The sequence below is a fragment of the Loa loa genome (assembly GCF_000183805.2).
Source record: "Loa loa unplaced genomic scaffold supercont3.92, whole genome shotgun sequence".
In the NCBI taxonomy this organism is placed as follows: Eukaryota; Metazoa; Nematoda; class Chromadorea; order Rhabditida; family Onchocercidae; genus Loa; species Loa loa.
Window position 1 is genome coordinate 20,409 of NW_018108272.1, and position 22,225 is coordinate 42,633.

Below are 22,225 nucleotides of genomic sequence, written 5' to 3' on the forward strand. Positions count from 1 at the left end.
AATACTCTCTCTCTCTTCTTCTCTCTCTCTCTCTTCTTCCTCTCTCTCTCTCTCTCTCTCTCTCTCTCTCTCTCTGTACAATTCAACAAATCATCAGTATAAAATATCAAATCACCTTCGAATCGATACCAATTGGTTTGGCGCATTCGTCACAAGCATTGGCGAAGATGTCTTCATAGCACTTGATGCAGTACGGATGCTCGTCTCGAAGAATGTACCGTTGACCGGTGAGAGTGTTGTCACATTGCCAGCAGCAAAAATGATCACTGTGCCAGTCCTTATTCATGGCCTTAGTATATTCACCAGCAAATATTAACTGCAACATAAATTTTTTCGCAATAAGCTATTTACCAATGTACAAGTAACTGAGTGATCAGAATATCGAGATCGAGTACCGATATTCGGATGAGTGTCATGTGGTTTTGATAACATCCGAAATGTTGGGACTCTTCAGAGTTTGAAACTTAAAAAGATCCGCAAATTGGCTTAGATCGTCAGATATTACATATACCTAAGGGAAAAATGAGGCTTTTAGTTGTTCACACTACAAAATGACAAGCAAATATATTCAATTTAAGAAAAAAAAAGACTTCTGGCTGGAATGTAAATCAATTCCAATTGATATAATCGAATCAAATGATCAATAAAAGGAATAAAGGCAAGTAATTCATAAGTAAAACCTAAGCAGTTTTATAGTTGAAGCGGAAAAGATTGGAATCAAGAAAAGATTTGAAATGTTTCCTTTGAGAATGCTTCTTTGGGACCATAAAATAAAACAAGAAGAAAGCAGCTGTTCAAAGTCTCGAATCTACAGTTTCATATTTCAACAGCAGTAGGGGGTTTAGGCAACATCAAAAAGCAATTCCTTCAATCCATTTGATATTTGATGAAACTAGCAAGTCACTAACAGCAATACTTCTTATGTTCAATTTTTTCAAAAAAAAACATCCTATGTAATCTCAAGAGAAAGAAGATCGTAAGTGCCCTAAGTAAAATATCAAAATAAATCAAAGTATCCTAAGTAAGATATTAGAACAAATTAAAGTGTCATGACTAAAATATCACAGTCAAGTAAGATAAACAAAAGTGAACTGCTAGATTTGATCATTTACTTATTAATTACCATTCAGACACCGGGTCGTCTTATTAAATACCAAGTGAGTATAGAAGAAGACACCTAATCTAAATTTAAAACGCCAAATTGCTCCTGTCAACCTCAACTGAACAAGGCTTCTGATGGGATGAATCATCAAACATGTTCATCATTGCAAAGAGTTGATTTTACGATCATTTTTTTGGGGGAAACCGAGTTCATTGCAGGCTATCCAGCTGTACTTTTTCAGCGCTAATCTTCTCATAAGTTTTTGAAAATAATTAAAAACCCAGACGACCTCAATGACCTCATTGAGGTTGGCTCTGTTATGTTTCCTATGACACACATTAAAGTGAATATTAGGCCATACATTGAAACGATTAGTTTATTAAACTTGTCAAAAGAGATACTTGCTAATCCAGGTCGAGCGCTAAATTACTTAAAGAAATTCACAGGAAGAGAGCCCTGAAGAAGAAGGAAGAAGTGAAACTGAAACTCAAGCCCATTAAAGGAATGGTAGCATAGATTGCTGAGACAAAAAACGAGCGGCACAATAAGAGATTAATGCAAATGTCATCGTCAATTGAATTGAGAAAAAACTGAATGGTAGAACAGAAATACTTAACCAAAATCGGAAGAATTCGATACTTACAAGTTAATATGCAAAATGGTTAAGATTGTGCAAGTGGCGTTTGCTTCATAGATGTGAAACATGAAAATCGAAAAAAGATGAAATGAGAGAAAAACGAATGAACAGTTCAAAACAGCGGCTCGCTCTAAATGCTCTCCATTTCTTCGCTCGCTTACTTGATCAAATTCAGCAAAAAATATCTTCCCCAAAAAATAATCGTCTTTTTCCAGGAAGACCAAAAATGAGAGTGGTGGTATGATAAGAGACTGTGGATAGGTGGATTGACTCTTAAGTCAGAGTTTAAATTTCGAGCCAGATAGAAAAATCCAAGAAATTTGGCAGGTCAAAGATCATCAACCATCTTTCTTGTTTCTTTATCCCGTTTTGTCTCCCTTCCATCTCTCTGTTCACTTTAGTAGATGATCATGAATTATCATGAAATAAAAGAATAACCAAGTGTCAGGAGCGAAATTCGAAGCATATGGTTTGCAAGGTGAGCGGTTGGTCCCACCATTGTGATATTAAAAACAAACAATAACAAGCAGCATTGCAACTTCAGGGAAATTATTGACACGTGATCCACAAAGAAAAAAGAGAAATTCGATTTACGAGACGAACATTCCAGTGATAACGAATGTATTCATCAGCCAGTGATATCACTTCCATGAATTACATTAACACTTATCCTGTATTTCACACTGCAATTTTGCTACCTCAAACCTCCATGAGAAGAGTCAAATAGAATGAGCTATATCCTCTATTGTTCGTCATTTGATAGCATATCATATCAGTCCCATGAACCTACAATTTAACCTCTCATAGTTACTGGAATGAGAAATAGAATGTGTTGGAAATGAATTGCGATGATGACTTAATTTCTCCTGAAACTCTATTCGTATTTGAATACCAACCAAACTGCCATCACTCGATCACTTGGAAAGACGCATCAATAACAAATAGGCATTTTGCCGCGGGAAATGAAAGGAAAAATGGTGCTTTACTTCTGACCATTTATTTGCTGATGAAACTGATTTCTAATTGTAACTTTGGCCGGAATGTTTGCAATGATCAATTTGGATTGTTTAGACATCTTTCGCTGATTGTTACAGAAACAATAACTAATTATAGAAATTCAAGTGCTTTATGTAAAGCCTTCTGGATAAATGATCCGTAATGACGGAATAGTATACCCGCCTGGTTAAAAAAACTTCGTGTGTCGCAATGAATATCGGCTGGAACAACAAAGATTGTCTGAAATGATGAATGAAGAAAAATGAGCAGAAAAAAAATAAAAAATTCAAAAAGGAAGCGCCAAGAAAATAAAAATCATATCTGATCTAACTGATGGATAACTAATCAGAACCTAGCTAAAGAGAACCTTAAAATGGATTAAATCCTGTGACACTGCTACTTTTCTGTCATCAAGAAAAAAAAAACCATACAAAGTAAGAGACGAAGATATCCAACAAAAAAGAGACATCTACAAAAAAAATAAAGACGCGAAATTACTGAAGCAGAGTAAGACATACATGTTGCAGGGACAAACTTTCTTCGCTTTTTCCCACCTTCACTCCTACTTTGCAGGAAAATTCGAAAATTCCAACAGCTTCTTTTGTTACCGATCCTTGTTTGAGAGGGAAAAACAATGGGAGATTGGTTCCACTTAATAATTAATAATTAACTGATTTACAAACCTTGCCAATTTACTTTTTTTTTGAAAATAATTTCGACATTTCGAGGTCATGAAAATTTCACTTAACTGAATTGCATAGGGATGAACTGTACATAAATTCACTTATCAGATTCCAAACTGGCTACATTAATTGGCATTTGATGAGATTTGGTGTACTTTGACATCCTAGGCTTGAAACAATAATAAAAATTCTGGCTATCCACCATAGAGAATGTTAGATGACGAAAGAAAGATAAGAAGACAAACTTTACCATTCATTAGCCATGAGGCCAAGTGCAAACCATTGACTCATAATAAGCCATAATTTGCGCAATGTCCCAAGGGTTGTGCAGAAGTCTCGCAGGCAATAGAAAATGTATTTGCTCAATGTGACCTTTCTAGTCTAATTTTTTCCCCAAAATTTTTTCAATTGAATTTGGAAGAGAAAAAAATCAGAAATTTTAAAATTGTCTTAATTTGCAAAATTTCAAAAAAGTAAAATGCGTAATAGATTAAGCATTTGTTTTTAAACTTTGTCTCATTTTCATAGATAGAACGAATGGAAAGAAATTAATAGAAAAAGGGTCAAAAGGGATCACTAAGTAGTCAATCAATTATTTAATCACATATAATTAAAAAGTATCTAAACTTCTTTCATGCAATAACATTTAACTACTCGGTTAGGTACCATAAAAGGGAAAGATCTATCCATCTATTCAACAATCTTTTAATCTAAAAAAGCACTAAAACAGCATCATTCACCACCACTACCACCACCGCCAACAATGCGTGCATTCATTATGTGTTCGGTGGAAAGGTTCATAATGCGCCGTTCCACTCTACTCGAGACAACTTCCACCTTAATCACATTAGAAGATGTGTAATGCTGAAAGTTAGTTAACCAACCATCAGTCTATTCCATACGTTCCATCCATCCATTCATCCTTCCATCCCTCATTCTATTAGCTTTAGCTTTTAAAAAAAAGACTGGATAAATTGTGAGTGGAAAAAGCAAAAGAAGCAAAAAGTATCGGCGGAATGTGGCATTCAATAATCAATCGAATCGAGTATTCCAAAATGATATTTTATCAAAAATCAACTAGACATTTCCAAAGAGTAAATACTAAAGAAGGAGAAGAGAGTGATAAATTAGGATGGGGTTTATATCTGATAAGAAATTGTATTGCTATGGCAAGAAACTTCAATTCGAATTCATTCATTTCCTCTTTTCTTATTTCAGAAGAATTTTCCGGTAAACAGGAAAGAGAATGTACCGGATGGATAGGATAGGGTCATAATTGTAAAAGAGCAAATGCTTCGTTTTAAGCTAATCAGTTAGCCTAGTCTGACAGATAGATAGATAAGAAGAAAAGAGATGAATTGATTACATCGACACATCCCCACATCGAAAACAGTACTATTGAAAAGGAAGAATAGATGGATAGATGGTTGGATGGGTAGGATATCTATCGCATACTTCCTGTTTCCTGCACTCCTCTCTTCCTGCTTCTTGGCTTTTTATTTTTGTGTGGGCAATCTTCAAACATACTTTCAGTCCACTTCCCATTCGTCACTGCACTTCTAGAATACGCACACGCACACGCATATGTATATATGCATGCACGCACGCGTCCATACACGCATCCGCACGTCTTATCTTTTCAATCAACCACTGTTTCTTTCTAGAAAGTCTGATCAACTAGTGAGAAAGATTCAATATCATTTGATTTAATTACATTTCTACATGGTCTTTGATCAGCCAGAATTGTTTTTTTTTTTTTCACTTTATTTATCAGTTCAAGTACGAAGATTGAATTCCCATTTCATTTCTATAATTTTTTCGTTTTTTGCAACTCTCTGAAAAAAATTTGCAGAAAGAAGGATATGATTTCCTTTTAGTTAATTTACATAATTTCGACAATTTTCATTATTTCTGCTATTAAATTTCAAATTATTAATATATTTTGCTGATTTCTAATATTCGAATGTTTCATTCTCTTTGTATCTTAAATCCTTCAAGTTTTTTAGAGCTAATCATTAGCTATTGGTAATCAATCATTTTCGAATGCAGTAAAAAATCCCCGAATGCATTTCTAGCTTAGTATCATTGATCATTGATTAGTTTGATATCACCTGGAAGACTTACAAAATTAAATATTTAAACAAGTTTGAACTACGCAAAGAATCTCAATCTCATTAAATTTCTTCTATCTCTTTATCTCAATAACAACACAACCTAGACTTTTAATTATAACTTATACGCTGGGAGCAAAATATATACTTTGAACAGAATCATCTGCCTTCTATTGGTGGCTCATTCCAGAAAAATAAAGGCCAAAATGACTTGAGATATTTCAAATGACAAAAGAGTAATGAAAAGATCACCCCGGATAGAGGAAGAAATTATCTTACAAATTAGTGACTTGTGAATTGAACTGAGGATACCGGTCAATCAACACGATAGTGCCGTCGTTCAACACACAATGCTTCAGAATAGCGTGTCCGTTTCACTTTTAGTAAGTTTCTTCCGTGAATCACTTGGAGTATTCACAGTTATTGCTTTACTTTAGTATTCAATGAAATAGCCCATTATTGTAACCTCTAAATATGTAAAATCGCCAAGCTGACCACAGGTAAATTAGCCCAATATCGGGACGGGAAATGCTATTACCTCGAAATGTAAATAAAAGCAATGTTTACCGTAAAATTTCCACAGAAAGTGACTTTTCATTTTTAACCCATAGCTAACATGTCAACACCTCACCATTTATTCTAATAATTTTCTGTTGATCACAATAAACTGAAAGTACAGATCAAAAACTAACTCAAGTAATAGAATGCAGATGAGGACGCTAGGCTCAACTGATTATAAGGCCAGGACAAACCTAGCATATGATTACTTTCTTGCAAGATTTCTTGAGCTGTAGGGAGATTCTGTGCTTCATGATGAGTTGTCTTTTCTATTAATATTAGACAAATAAGTAATACAGTAGTACAGTAGTAAGTAATAAGTACAATAGTAGTAATTTTAACTGATGAATAGAAATGAAAATGAATAGAAACTCAGTTAATATCCCAAATGGACATTAGGGACCATTGTCAGAACATCATTGTGTACTACGTACTTTCATAATTGATGATGCAAAGGACAAAGTATCAGGACGCTGGGCTTATTCTGTTGCAGAAATCTGCAACATATTCCCATCCAATTCTAGTGCAACTTAATCTTCCCGGGAAACAACCAGGGAATAATAATTCCCAGAATTCTTCTAGTGATTTGTCAATCACTTTCTATCTTTATAAAATAGAAAAAACAAAAGGCCAAAAAAATTGTGGAAAATGAACTGAAAGATTTCTTCTTTTTGTTATAAGGCGTATAATTCGAGAACTGATCAAAAGAGGTCTTAAATAGAACAACATTGATGTCATCAATGCATTTTGCGCTTCATAAGATTTTATGAATGCTGCAAATACTCTTGGGGAATGTTAATGTTGATGTCCCATATGATTGCTGCTTGTTGGAATTGGATGAAGCAATCAGGCTTGGCCTAGTTTGTGATTTTTGTTGTGGAACATTGAAGATAAAAGATATTGCAATGAAAGATTGTAGGATAACTGGAGATAATATAGATATGGTTAATGACAGAAAGAAGCAGAAAGCGAGAAAGAAGTAGAAAACAAGGATGACGTCTGGCTAAATCTGTCAAGCAATAGCGTCAGCCCAATTCAATTTCTCGGTTACTGCTATAGAAGATAAATCAAAGTGCATGATGGCCCAGAATATCAGACAATTATAGCACAAGTAATTCATCATGGCGAGCCTTAAACAGAAGAAATATGAAGTGATGTGAGAAGAAAACAGAGTATGATTTCACTCTCGACAATAGTTTCAAGGAAATGTACAACTATATCCATGTGTTGTTTATCCATACAGAATTTATAACAGCATAAAAATCAAGCCTACCCTAAAGTCAATTACATCATTTAGCCAAGCAATCCTCATTCCATTGCTCTTTTCCTGCCCAAAATTAATGATTACTTAAATTCACAAATAAAGTAACTTTATTTGTAAATATTAAATTTTACTATCTGTTGCTTGTGGACACCTTTTAAATTACCGCAAAAAATTAAAGTAATCCTTCTTATATGTTAATTTTTAATCAATCCTTATCACCAAATCACCACAAATAAGAAATGAATGAGAAATAAAGAAATAAGTGCAATTCAAAGCAAAGCTGTTGCTAAATGAAATTTCGAAAGTTAAACAAAAATTCTAGTAAAATCAGTTCAAAAATCTAATCACAGAAGAAAAAATTATATAAGAAACTTCATATCTTAGAGTTAATTAATTAGCGATTAAAATCCGCTATGAGATATATATAAAGAGAGTGGAAAATGAACGGTTGGAAGAAAGAGATAAAGTTGAAACAATATTGCCTTCTAAGATATTAGCGTGTGGTACTTTCTCATATACCATTATTATCACACTATTTCAACATTTATTTTAATGTTATATCGCTTTCTCTTATAATCTGTATGTAAAAGACTAGAAGGACCAGAAAATTCGATTTTCTGAACTATGAAGATTATTAAAAGCAGAAATACGGAAGGCAAAGAATTGCTTAAAAGATGGAAGATTTAAGCATTTAAAACCTTCAAATTTCTATCACACAACAAAAAAGCTTATTCATTATCAACAAACTATGATGATTATCAATTGATGATTATTAATTTTTGATAGATTTTATAATTTATAATATTCAGTAATCTAAAATAAATCTTGCACGTTTTCATCTTTCCTCCTACATTTTGAAATTCTGAAACTTTTGCCTTCGAGCAGTTGTAAACCGAGAAGAAGCGTCTGTAAACGTAACTCATCAACTTCACTCACAAGAATCCAATTGATGAAACTGCTATTGATTAATTTTGAAGGCCTAAAATTGATGAATGAGGAAAAGATACCTCATCACAGGCGTTACAACGTGGTTTATGAAGCTCAGCGTAATGTCTTTCGCAATAGATAATACCGTCTTTTACGCAGTACGTCAAATCGATCAGAAGCTGAAATTATGCAAATAATAAAAGGAAAAAATTTTGATCAGATGCATGATTTTTTTTCAAGTAATGTATATATTATAAAATTTTAAGAATAAAACTTATCTATCAATCTTTTTTATTTTCGTCTTCCTTTCCCTTTCTCAAAGTGCGCCAATTTTAGATCTAAGTTGCATTCTGACAAATATTCACAAGATAGTTATCCTTTGCATTCCTCAGCATAAAAGATAGTAAAGATGAATGTAACTGTGGACCTGTGAAAGGTCAAAAAATACAGCCACTAACTGATTTAAAAATTCGAACTATAGTATGAAAGATTTCAATACCTGCTCACACGTAGCACACGTGAAGCAAGCCGGATGCCAACCGGTGCTCTCACCTAGTTTTGGAGCTATTACAGCCATTTCGTTCCTTTCCAACACTCCACGGCATTTCTTACATTCCTGCATTCCATATTATTTTAAATTTAAACATTTCTTGTCAACCTTATAAGAAAAAAATGAAAAGTGAATATTTTGAACCCATGACCTGGGCCTTAGTTAATGAATTTCAGAATCTTTGCAACTTACTCCATCTTGAATTCAAGCAAAGTAAGGAAGAGATTAAAATTTGAGACTAAAATTTGAACGAGAACTGATGATAACGAGAATCGATTATAGGATTCGTGAAAACTAGTTTATTTTCTGAAGTGGGGATAGGACGCATATTTGACCGATCTGTAGTAAAACAAAGTTTTGAAAGTTCTCTAGGACATCTCTCCATTCATCACTCTTTATTGAAATGACGATCGCATGATACCTCCTCAAGTTTTAACTATTAATTGTAAATATTTGAAAATTTGAGCTCATTAGAAGCAAGTACCAATTACTACTTCTATCCGTCTCTTTAAGGAATATGAAGGTGAGGAATGAGAAACCAGGGCTTCTGATTTCAGTTTCATATATTACTCAGTAAACAAGTCATCAAATGAAATATGGAAACAATACGCAACTATCGGCCTTATTTAGAGCGCAAAATACTTTTTGCATCCTTGGATATTAATGACCAATCACACAATTAGTAAGGAAATGACCATTTGTTTTGGAATGACTGGACAAACGAAGCCAATATCCAAGGCGATTTCATTTCTTGCATTGATAAATTCTTCATAAAGCTTCCTTTCAATATTGTTCGAAAGATGCTTGCAATATGCCGCCGATAGATCTTGTCGCGGTAACTGAAACAATGAATGAGACATATATTTCAAATATCTGTAATTACGTATGCATGATAAGACAACAGAATTGAATGGAAATAGATAATTAACCTGTAACATGAGTTGCTTTTCACGAAACTTCTCACCATTACTATTCACTCGCGGAACCACATGATTTGGTAGCTGAGCCATATATTCTTCCACCTCAAATAATAAAAAGATCATGAAGCGTACCGCACCGTTACCTTTCCTCTCACTGTTCACCAACTCGTAACTTTTAATATTTTCAGGAATGAAATTAGATTTTGGGGGACGAATGAAAATTTCAATGTGAACCTTAAGACGAGTGAGTCCTGGTGGTACCCACGAATAACCATGACTTATGGAACCAGGCGCACCAGTATGGCCAGCAGCTTGCGCTACTGCAATTGATGACATTTTTGCTGAAATTATAATATCAATAATGACAGAAGAATATTACTAAACAAAAAATGACACCAAATTGCCATTGGATAGAGCGCTTGAAGGAAATGAAAGCATATGTACTTTGGAACAGTTCGATATAATCACAGTTATAAAATGAATTGGTGATAATAGACGGGTTAAGGTTAAGATCAAGTCAAAACAATGCTCATGAAAAGTGAATTAAATAGTTTTAATTTACTTCTCGATCATTAGCGCATAATGGTGGCATAAAATCGATATATTTTAAATTAAATTAAGATAGCTTAATGGTAAATAGCCTTTTGAAATAAGTTAACTAAACCATAAATTCCCACTAAGTCACTAAAGCTTTTCAATGTGATATTTCATGATTATTTCAACCTGAGAGCAAATCGTAACCCTTCTTAAATCATAATTAGAATTTAGAAAAGTTAAAAAACTTGAGTTCTTTTTACCTTTGTTGTCTTCGGACAATTTGTTTTGCACTTAATAATGACAAAGGAAGATATTAAATGATAAAATTACATGCGAAAAAGTATACACACACACACACACACACAACACGCCACGTACACACACGCATATTCATAAGCACACTGCATGCGCGTACACACATATACACACAGATACACACACATACACTCACATACACATACATACACACACATGCACACAGACGCACACATATACATACACACACACACACCCAGGTAATATATTGAAATTCAGTATGGTAAGCGATGTTATTTCTGTCTAGATTGGAAGAAAAAAATATCATACGTGATAACGAGAATCCGACACGTTTAGAGGTAATGACGTTGCGATCACGTGAATCCGCTTCGTGGTCAGTACGATCGCACTTGCAGTGGACACAAACTTTCCTGGAACAGATGCTAGTATTTATCTCATTGCTCATTTTCACAAAACACCGCAAAGTAAAATTGCTCACGTCCTCTGATCCTTTAGGAGGATATTAGGGAAGCAGACGTATTACGTCTTCAAGGGGCCATGATACGGGAGAAGGAGTATCTCGTCAATAAGTTTTCGTAAATTTCAGAGCAACATTACCCTAATTAAGACAAAAAAGCCTGGAAGAGCTAATTTAAGAATCATTTCATCGAAAAAATCTGTTTTTATTAATTATTCCTTTCAAACAGTAAAACATTTGAAATTCATTTAATGGATACTTTTAGGAAATAAATAAAACAAAAATTATTTGCAATATTTGTAACTTTCTGAAGACAATTATGAAACCGAAAATTTGTCATTTTTCCTTTCCTTCTCATACGTCCCTTATCAATTTTACAGATTCTGAACAGCGATGGCAGCATTACATTCTCCGTTTCACCTTTAATTTGCCAAAAAAAAGAAAACTTAGAATTTCCAATTCTGAAAAACACTGCAGTTGTTTCCCCTTATCTGAACAGTATGGAAAGACTTCAAAGTCGGATGATAAATGTTAAAAGAATATGTGAATCAATGCAAATTTAGGAAAGCATATTTGAACTTGAACAGATTTGTATGTAAAAGTCGGCATAAGTTCTACATTAAGTTTAAGCCTTACTTTCTTGCTTCAGAAAATTTGAAATAGGACATGATATAATAGTTAAATTTTTTAAATTATGTGTTTTTCAATATAATCTGTTTGTCTGAAAATCGATGTAAACTTCCGAATCAGTGTTATATCATCCAAAAAGGTTTCAATTATTTGCAAATCCAAGAAACAAACCACTGTAAATCTGAATTTCATCCTGCATTCCCGGAAAATTATACAAAATAAGTGTCAAGAAAAATTTTATTGAATTCGAATTTTCAACATTGAATTTTAATCAAACAAGAAAATAAATTAGTAAATTTAAATGCAAGAAATCTTAACCAAATGGAGAAAATTTTGGACATAACGATTGTTTAACCCTTTTGCAATGGGCTGGAATCGGCAGATCTTAGAGTGACAAGTTGAAAGATTAAATCCACCACAAATGGTCTCGATGAAGCAGATAGCTCGTGTTACTTTTTAAAAAAGAAGAGACAAACTCAACATTAATCAGATTAAAGTTTAAAACTCAGAAGTTGGAAAATTCTTAGAATTTATTCAAAATCGTTAAATTGAAAAACATTCTAATTTTCTTGAAAGTTGCCGATAAAGAAGAAAAGAAAAAAAAAGTAAATAAACTTCAGTAAGAACAAGAATGAATGTAAATGTGGGCATCTCGGTAGTACTAAACTTCAAATCAGTTTGAACATATTATTAGTGCAGATGAAGACCAATTATATAGATGACACAAACAAAGTGCGCTGAAATCTTTGGAATGTCCGATCATCGCCCCACCTGTTATAGTAGGTCACGAATAATCAACCATTGCTATCAGTGTGGCTATTAAAATTTATTATTTTCCGTCATTTCTTTTCATTTCATTCAACACTTTTTCCAGAAACTTTCAACCAATCCGAAATTTCGCTTTGCCATTTGAATTTATGCCCAAGCCAATATCAGTTTTAATCAACGAAAAAGCTAAAGATTTGAACTGAGCTGAGAATTTAAAAATGCTTCAAAGTACAGTTTTGAGGTGAAGTATTAATGTTTGAAAAAGTATTAATTGTAATTTCAGAAAAAACAAAAAGTTATTCCAAGAATAAGAATTACTTATTCCAAAATCTTGTGAATGTTTTTGAAAGGGATGAGAATGCATAAAAGATTTCCTTAAGATTGATGATGAAAAAGGACAAAGCAAACATACACAGCAATGTCGGAAAACATCGGCGGGAAGTTCGTGAATAGCACTGATTACGAATGAATCGTAGAAGACGATGATTAGATTATAATGCAAGGAAGAAGATAAGTAGAAGAACTGAGAAACAGAACATCTGGATAGCTGAAGCAATCTTCAAGCGTTGATATCGGATGGCAAATGGAAATGTTGCAATATGTTTCGTAAGTGCTGTTTCGAGTGCTGCCGCTGCTGCTGCTGCTGCTTGCTACAACAATCAAAATTTCAAGAAAACATATTGGCCAGATGTTGTTGCTGTGACCATTCCACATTCAATTAGCGCCGGAAGACGCAGCTGATGAAGATATTTTAGATAGGTCAAAACAATGTTCAGTTTTAAAGCTTATGCAGTAAGTTCGATCAGGTATTTCTTTGAAATGATTGAGTGCACCTATGACAATTCAGAGCTAAGATAAATTTAGTCCGGAAGTCAGAATATCTGAATTCCAAAGAGTCCGAATTCCTAACTCACAGTTTAAAAAGCTCCAGAGCAGTTCAAAAGCAACGAAATAACCGAGTTCGTAGTATCAATGATAGGAATCAGGACTTGTTGGTGATGAATTGGAACCAAATGGATTCTGAATGCCATCAATTCAGTAAGAAGTGACTAGAATGTTCCTAAAAAATTTATGTCACATCAAGACTTCCAAAAATGGATTAGATGCTTATGAGTAGAAAAAAAGAGAGCAATATTCCTTCCAAATTTCGGAAATTCATTCCATAAATTAAATCTCACTTGTGCATGCGCACATCATTTTGCATGTATATCATATTATTATAGCAGTAGTATGCATGTCTATTTATGAGTGTATTTTCCTTTGTCAAGATTGAGCTTCTGAGGACATGAAAGGAAAGGAGTCTAAGAATGTTTGGACTGATAGGAAGCCAACAATATGTGTGCAACAAAGCGTTAAATCAATTGCTAAATCAATTGTCGCGTTAGCAAAAAGTATGCTAATTTCTAGGCTCTCCTCTCCCCTTGATCTAACATCTCTTCGACTTTCGTAATCCTTTCGTAAAATTGTCAACTGACTATCTTGTGTCATTTGAAGATTGAATCAATCCCCAATACTGAGCTAATGACGAGGTGGACATTCATTCCTTAAAACAAAAAGAATCATTAAGAGTTTAGAGATGAAATTTTTTCAGATCCCAATTTTAATTTAATTTAAAATGATCTCAATATTATCAGCATAATGCCATTTTCTCTTCTCTCTTCTACATTTTAAATCGCTTTTTTCTACTACTAAAAACATCGGCAGAAACAGAGCTTCTTTTCAGTATCCGATTTTATTCGATACATTGAAAATTAAATAGTACAATTTTTGAATAACTTATAAAGAAAAAGTAAATATGAAGAATCTGGAATCCGGCTCATACTAACGATTCCATAAATTGTGATGCTTTTTTTTTCGCTTCAATCCAACTTCCAAATGTCCATCAGTTTTTTTTTCAAAAAAAAAAACTCCCTTATTTAATTAATGCCAGCAATTGGTAGGAAATACGCGAGCGAATAACTAAGAGGGATTTGATGGAAGCGAAATTGTACTAATGATTTATTTCCTTTACTCAAACCCAAAAGATCTAAAAACTCTCCATAGCACAACAACAGCGAGCATATGAGAAGGTCAAGGCGGGGTCATATTTGTTTGAAATCATAACACAGTTGGAAAACATGTCGTAATTATCCACCCGACAGAGAGCACTAATTTAAATTAAAAGAGGAAGGAAGTACGTCAATTGCTTTGTATGAAACATTTTTTTTTTCCGATACCAGAAATGTTATATCATTTGTATCATATTTGCAAAAAGATTTCAAATTTTAAAATTTGAACATTTGAGAGGAAGGAAGTGTCTGGCAATCTTTAATCACTCCTTTGAGTAGAAGGCTTTAAGGATTTAAAGTATTAGCGAATGCTTTTGCATAAACTAATCTTAAATTTGTATGTGAAGCGATTAAGTGTAAACTATTCAATACTTATTATATTAACTGCAAAGGAACAGACTAGAAAAGAATCATTATATTGCAAACAAAATATGTTCGCTTTGTTTACTTATTGAAAAGATTAATTTTAAATTATCACCATAACTTTAGAACGGTAAGTTTTAAAAAGTAACGAAAGTATGGTTAAAAGTAATCACTACTGGTCCTTCTTCCAGTTCTAACAAAGTAGATTTTTTCCGTACTCTATGCAATCAGCGCAGCTTTTAAAGAATTAAGGTTAAATCGATTTTCACAAAATTTATTTTGTAAAAATTAATTTAACTTTAACTTGAACTATTTAAAAGTACAAGCTATCCCACTAAGTAGCTCTACAATAAAATGTTAAGTTCTCAGCTAGATCTTTTTTGAGCCAAGATTTACGAATGTCGAAACGCCATAAGAAATCACCAAGAACTTCACAAAAATATCCAAAGCAATAAGAATCGTACTATAATCTGAAAGCATAATGATAAAAGAATTTTAAAAGTTTGTTTACATTAAGCTCATCTTTCGGTCTTACAGTGTTTTCTTTCAGACATATTTTGATAATGTGTCTATGCCAACAGATATTGGGAAAACGGAAAGAGTGTAAAATTAGCGTTCCAGGAACTTTGATTGGCTTGGCTCTTGCTCTCAAGTACGAATAGAGGCATTGATTTTGAGTAGTTACACACCCTTCTTCCTGGCTCAAACCAAACCTAGTAACTAATCAGTTGATTAACATATTCATCTATTTTCATTTACATGCGATGACCACAGGTTTCGATCGTTTTACCAGTATCTCACATTTGAAAATATGCATTTCAAATGCTGTTAATCCTCCTCGTTAAATTGGGAGTACCAATTCATTTTATAGAAATTTCAAAAACAACTAAGCAGAGCCGATAAAATAATGATTTTGATAAATGGGAAAAGATTTAGGATATATTTAAACTACGAATATTATACAGTTTATAACACTAAGAAACATCATAATTTTTACGAAACTAATTTGGTGTACCTATTTTCGATTCATAAAATGCAAGAAGCTAAACGATGGAATGATTCTCGACTGATAAAAAGCAAGAAAAAAGGTTTGATATTGCTAATTCCATGTTTAAAAGCTGAATTAAAGCAATCAGGTAAAGCGTGCTGGCACCAACTATGAGTTAAAAGAGGATATAATGTGAAGCTAAAGATTCATCTGATCCTTCAGGAAGTTAACACTCGAACAGAACAGCAGCCGATGTATGGCTAAAAAATTGGATTGGACGATTGTTAGTTATTCGAAAAAGAAATAGCAGAAATAAACAACTGACCTCCAAGGATGTGGCTTGAAACCGTTGCATTTGCAGTTCAGCGATAGACAAGGCCTTCCCAAATCGACATCCTCATCGGAGGCATTATCTTTTAGCATCGTGCTGTAATGTTCCGACGACACGTCCTGCAAAAATATTAGTTATTAGCAATTCAAAATCTGCAGAATTTAGAGGAAGAAGGATCTAATCAGAGAGAAACAGGAATACGGCTGAAGAGCACGAAGGATATTCAAATATCTCAACGTGCATGCAGGCAACAAGTCGCATTTCCCATCATGCGGAAGTTGTCTTTATCATGTCATTCAGTCAGTCCGCACCTTTTATTTTCTGCTTTAATATCATTCCGTTGATCTCCATTTTTTCAACCACAATTCTTTTGCAGTGTTCATTCAATCCTTCTCCTTCTTTTTCCCAGTTAGTTAATCAGTCCACACAGACGTGTCATTGTTGTCTCATAACTTCAGTGCTGTTTATCACAATGTTCATCAGCATTTCAAATATCAAAAGGATACTTCAAATGAATTTGTCAGCTCTTTTTGTTTCTTTTCTTCCACGCTAAATCTGAATGGCTTTTCCCTCAGACCTAAGGAATGATAATAATGGTAATATCCTTGATTTTAGGATGAAGAGAAAGTGTTAGCATTTTTACGAGTAATGACACAAAAACGGTAATAATGGTGGCAACCACAGCATAGCACATATGGTGAAGTTACGCGACAGATAATTCACCAAACATTTGTTCTACTTGTCCTGTCTGTCCACCTGTGAGAAGACAGATGAATTGATTCTTTAGGACTGTGTGTTTAAGAACATATCTAAGTTTCACTCTTCTTACATGCATTTTTTTTGGGAATGCTTCTTTCTCTGACCACTCATTATCATCTTTCTTGATAAACAAATAGCTTAAATGCAATTACTTTCTCAAAAAAAGAATTTGCAAATTGCAAAAGTAATCTGCAAAATTGTAAGCTAAAGAGAAAAATGGATTTTTATCTCTCATATCAATGCGCATAACTTGCCTAACTCTTGGTTTGTTTTTTTTTTTAAATTGTGTATTTGTTCTTTTCTCCTTAATTATCATGCTAAAAAATAAATTCATCTAGTCAATTACAGAGTAAACTAAGCTCTTTCATATTAAGATTATCTTAACAATCCATGTATTTCAAATCAGAGGTGAAGCGAGAGAATTGATCTGACCATCTAACCAAAGTTTTTTAAAAGAAGATACTTCATTATATTGGACTGCTGAACATTTAAATTTGAAAGTCAAATTTCGACTACTTTTTTTTTAGAAATTTACATCTTTAAAAATGACTACTAGAAAAGGAATAAATAAATTTCAGCTGCAAAAAGCGAAGAAATATGGTAGAATTAAATTCCTTTCACCAACGAGAAACAATTTATCTGATACTTTGAAATTGAATTTCCCAACAAAGATGTTTTAACAAGAATTAATTTATCCTCTCTTAGTCCAACTTTTCTCATCAACTGATAGGTAAGATCAACTTCTTCATCACTCCTTCTTAATTCACAATAAAAAAAAATTTGATTAATTGGACGTAAAACTATTGAAGTACATGTATATCCTATTAACATATTCTTCACAAAGCATTTTTCCAATTTCATTTAATTTAATTGAAACCCCAAGGAGTACGATGGAAGAGAAAATGAAATCATTTTCAAAAGCATTTGCAGGAAACTTTAATGTTGAACATGAACATTCGCGAAAACTTCCGTTTCTATGGTCTTTGTCTCGAATGTATGGCTTATTTCCCAAAATTTGTCAAAGAATTTCCATTCAAAAATTTTGAAAATTAAGGGTTCAGAAAGATGCAAAATTTATTATAATCGCTTTTTATCTAAAAGTTGTTAAGAGAGCAAAAAAAAAAAAAAAACCAACGATCAGTTTGAGAGAGAGAAGAATTTTTTTGATTATACAAGGGTTAAAATCGTATAGGATAAAAGAGAGCTATAAAGAGCCTAAATTGGAGTTATAGGGAGCCTAGAACAAAGTAGCCTAACTTAAGCTCTTTATGATCTATTAATAAAGGCATCAGAAATGTGCATTTCTATTTCAGATATCAGCATCTATCGCATATTGATAATAAAAGTGACAGGGTCTGCTTTTAGAAAAAAAAAGAATAAAAAACTGTCACACTGATTTTATATCAAGCGATACCATTTGATTGTGGCTTACATATGGTCATCTTGTGGTCATCGAGAGATTTCAACTTCTTCAAATATCAAATGATATGTGAACTAAAAATTGCTGCTATCATCGAGTAATTTTTCTAGATTTAAAAATAAATGAGGCAAGTAATGATGATATATGGGATTTGATGACATGAAATCTGTCCATAAAACAAAGCAAAAAAAAAAATAATAGTAATAATTTCATGCTAAAGTAAAGGAAAAAGGACTGCAGCGGTTAAAGCCAAAAACACTTATGACTTATGCCAAACATTAAAGACAAAGGACACATTGACAATAAATCTGACATAAATAAATGCTATAATAGCGACATTCTGATTTCTTCTTTCTGATGCTATAACTTCTCATTTAAGACACTTACTCAACTTTCTCCCAATTCTTTTACTATTTGTTTCCGAGGTTTAATTAGTGTTGCATTGAAATGCTGCAATTATTGTTCCCCCGGTTCCAATTATCCTCACTTTATCTTCTGTCTGAATTTTACTTTTGCTTTTAACTGGAGTAAAATTCCAGCCATTGTAGTGATTAAGATTAGAAAGCAAGAGAAGGGAAGTAAATGTTTCACTATAAACAGCATTACATCACCTCAAACATTTCTGCAAACCTCATTCCCTTATCAATTATAGAAGTAATTCCTGGATGACAAGAATATTTGAAACCAGAAGAATAATAATTGGAGCATTTCAATGCAACACTTGGAAATAAATAGTAGAAGAACTGGGAGAGAATTAAGTAAGTGTATTAAATGAGAAGTTATAGTTTCAGAATGTCGTTATTATAACATTCATTCATGTCAGATTGATTGTCATTGTGTCCCTTCGATGACATCAAAATATAATGCCTTCAAGTGAAAAATATCCCTTCGTCTGTTAAGAAATGGCATTCTCGATACTTTTGCATTGTGATAGTCCGGAAAAGAAACGGAATTCAGAAACGCAAGCATATAAAGGAAAATTTCTGTTCAACAGGTTGAAATTTTTGCGAAATGAAAATAAAATACGATAAAGCAATGGTAAGCATGAAGCTAACAGCGCAGGCATGCAATCAAATAATTATCATTCTTGCACTTTGTGATAAAATATTGAGCAGTCTGATCATCTTGACGATTTGAATCAGACGTAAGAAAGTAATAATCTTTAAGTTAAAGATTTGTCGTACTGTATTGGTATGCTTTGAACAAACAGCCAAAACATTTAATATATTGATGATGGGTCAAATAAATAATGGCATGCCAAGTCCTACTGGCAGTTCTATTGGAGCCGATAAGGATTAGCTGCTGAGTCAGGATTTACGCATCAACTATGCAAGCTGGATATCTCAATAAATCAATGACAAGAATTTCGAATCAAATTTTTGATTCGCTGATGATAAGTAATTAGTTTTGTCTCTACGTCAAGACACATGTTCGGTTAGAATGGATGTGTAGAAAAAGAGAAGACGAGTCGGATTTTAAGCTATGAGTTACCCATTTGTAAAATGTTATTTTGGAAAAGTTCGAATCTCAAAAGAAAAATAAACAACTATTTAAATGACAAATTATTCTTCCAGTAGCAAAGCAATTTCGTTTTTACTTTAATCAAAAGATAGTTTATTCATTTTTCCCGCGACACGTCTTACCCGAATTGTCGTCAACATTGGGATATCAAAAAGTAATACTGCACAGGAGAATGTTCCAAAATAACGATTAACTATCTCTAACTACAATCACTCTTCATCTCATCCATAATCAAATTCAAGTCATTTCTTTTTTGAATTAAAGGTATCTCTTAGAAATAAAAACTTTGAATTAATTCGCTATTTGCAAATTGCGCCATAATAATATCAATTAATAGCGCTCTGTACATTCTTTATAAATTTATTTAAGAATTTCTACAGGTAATGTTTAGTGAACACTGTGGGAATTTCCTCAGAATGACAAAAGAAGTTACAACCTTTTAAGGTCAACTTTACTGCATCAGTAAAAGTAAGCCAAAAACTGTATTTGATTACAATCCAACTGAAATCACCAACTTTGCACGGAGGTTCATACTTTTTTTTTGAGTTTGAAAACAAGTGACTTGTTTGTTCTGATCGATCAGTAATAATTTAATCAGCATACCGTCTTGACGAACTCCTCGTGTTCTAAAAGAGTAATCTTGACAATTTTGTCGGCCAAGCATATTTCGGGCTGACACTTCGCATTCTCATGATGATCTATGCGACAATATTCAACCAGGCTACCTTCTTGAAGTTCATCATTTTTCTCTTCCAAATACTACAATAAGCTTTTTTCAATTTACTTCACGTTTTATCAATTAAATCGTCCCACTTCTCTATTCCATCTTGATGTCTAAGTGGAATTACTAAACATTTGATGCAATAAATGTCCAACGGATTTCAAGTCAAGAGCGCTTAAAAGTGTTCCATTATAATAAAATGAGTTACTGCCTGATCTGAAAACTAAACTGAAAAGATAGGTATAAATCAATAAGATCGGTGTGCAGCCAAATCTGAATGGTTGGAGTTTACAGAAGAATCCGGAAGAAGTTGTGAAAAACTATGGAAACCTGATCAGTAACGTCGGTGATTTTCATGACATCTTTATCAGCGTCTGAAGTGTTACGGCTACTGCCGTTGTTGCTATAAGGGTGAATCGCTGCTAACATTATCATAGTATTTGCTTTTTCCTGCAATCTTTCCGTAAGATAATTAATTGGTAAATAGACGAAGTGTAATGATAATATTAATTGACGAAATGGAATTAAATTCCGAAATTTAAAATTTCAGATTCAAGGATGGTTATAAAACACATTCTGTGAAAAAATATATGACATCACAGCTGGATGCCAAATGATTTCAATTTATGTAAAAAGATCTAAAGAATATAAAAAACTAAATTATTGATCTTGATCCATTTCTGATAAGGGAAGGAAGATGCCTTTCCACTAACATCTGCTAAGCAATTTATTTGAAAGTGATAAAAATAGTGCGAAATATAATAAACGAATGATTGGGATGAATATGAAAGGTTATTTAACTTCAATAACTTTCATCTTCTCTCTTACTTCGAGCAAAATTTTCCGTTTGGTTTTAACTTTTACTAATTTCCCTTTTTAAATAGTGGAAAATGGTGTTCTTTTCAACTGTAACATCAGAAACAGGAAAATTGCTTCTCTGTAAGATTTATTTCGACAAATATAATAAAAGTTCATATTGCAGAAATGGGTTAAACTATTGACGGATTGTTCCGTTACCTATTAATATAGTTGAATGAGTAATATAAGTTCACATTGTAAGAGTGAGTTAAATTTTTGATGAATTACTTCCTTCTCTGTAATTTATTTAATTTCATACAATTAATTTATTAATTTTTAATTTTTTTTACTTTGAAAAAATTAGTTTTTTCATTTAATTTCAGATATTCAGTGTTCTGTGAGTTATCTAAAACGAAATCAAATATTTGTAATGCGTGACCGATGAAATACTGAGAGGTTCCATCATTCCTACATACCAAAATCAGAAATTTTCTAGAAAAAAATTAAAATTACTGGTTTGTTTCGAAATCTAGACAAGAAACAAAATCGTTTATAGCCTCACACTTGTAAGGAAAGAAGCGAATTTCAATGAATTTCAAAATATAAGTGAAATTTTCAATTGGAATAAGAAAGAATTTCCTGTTGAATATTATGACCGAAATAGAAATCACTGCAAAATGTATATTTAAATCACGGATTTCCATGTTAAGTTTAATGTTTTTTATCTTAAAAAAACAACAGTTTATTAAAGATTTGTAATTGTTGACAAAGCTTTCTTGGCTTGGATAATTTCACCATCTCCCAATTATACAAGTCATTAGAAGTCAAGTTAAAGAAAAAAAAATAGCAGAATAAGGAGT

The 22,225-nt window shown here is 32.9% G+C and overlaps 1 protein-coding gene across 2 annotated transcripts in view; it reads right to left on the reverse strand.

Moving 5' to 3' along the window:
• Positions 1–22,225, reverse strand: part of LOAG_17557 — a 31,747-nt gene that overhangs the window by 1,989 nt on the left and 7,533 nt on the right. Inside the window, exons 1-9 of one of the 2 annotated variants that reach the window (XM_020450217.1) lie at positions 20,450–20,554; positions 16,141–16,265; positions 10,871–10,971; positions 9,983–10,089; positions 9,758–9,850; positions 9,524–9,667; positions 8,778–8,894; positions 8,359–8,457; positions 116–316 (exon numbers count right to left, since the gene is read on the reverse strand). In XM_020450217.1, the coding sequence (XP_020306139.1) occupies positions 116–316; positions 8,359–8,457; positions 8,778–8,894; positions 9,524–9,667; positions 9,758–9,850; positions 9,983–10,089; positions 10,871–10,971; positions 16,141–16,238 (960 nt within the window). In that variant the 5' untranslated portion in view covers positions 16,239–16,265; positions 20,450–20,554. Of the gene's footprint in view, positions 1–115; positions 317–8,358; positions 8,458–8,777; positions 8,895–9,523; positions 9,668–9,757; positions 9,851–9,982; positions 10,090–10,870; positions 10,972–16,140; positions 16,266–20,449; positions 20,555–22,225 lie in introns of those variants that run through there. The other variant, XM_020450216.1, reaches the window with a different exon arrangement.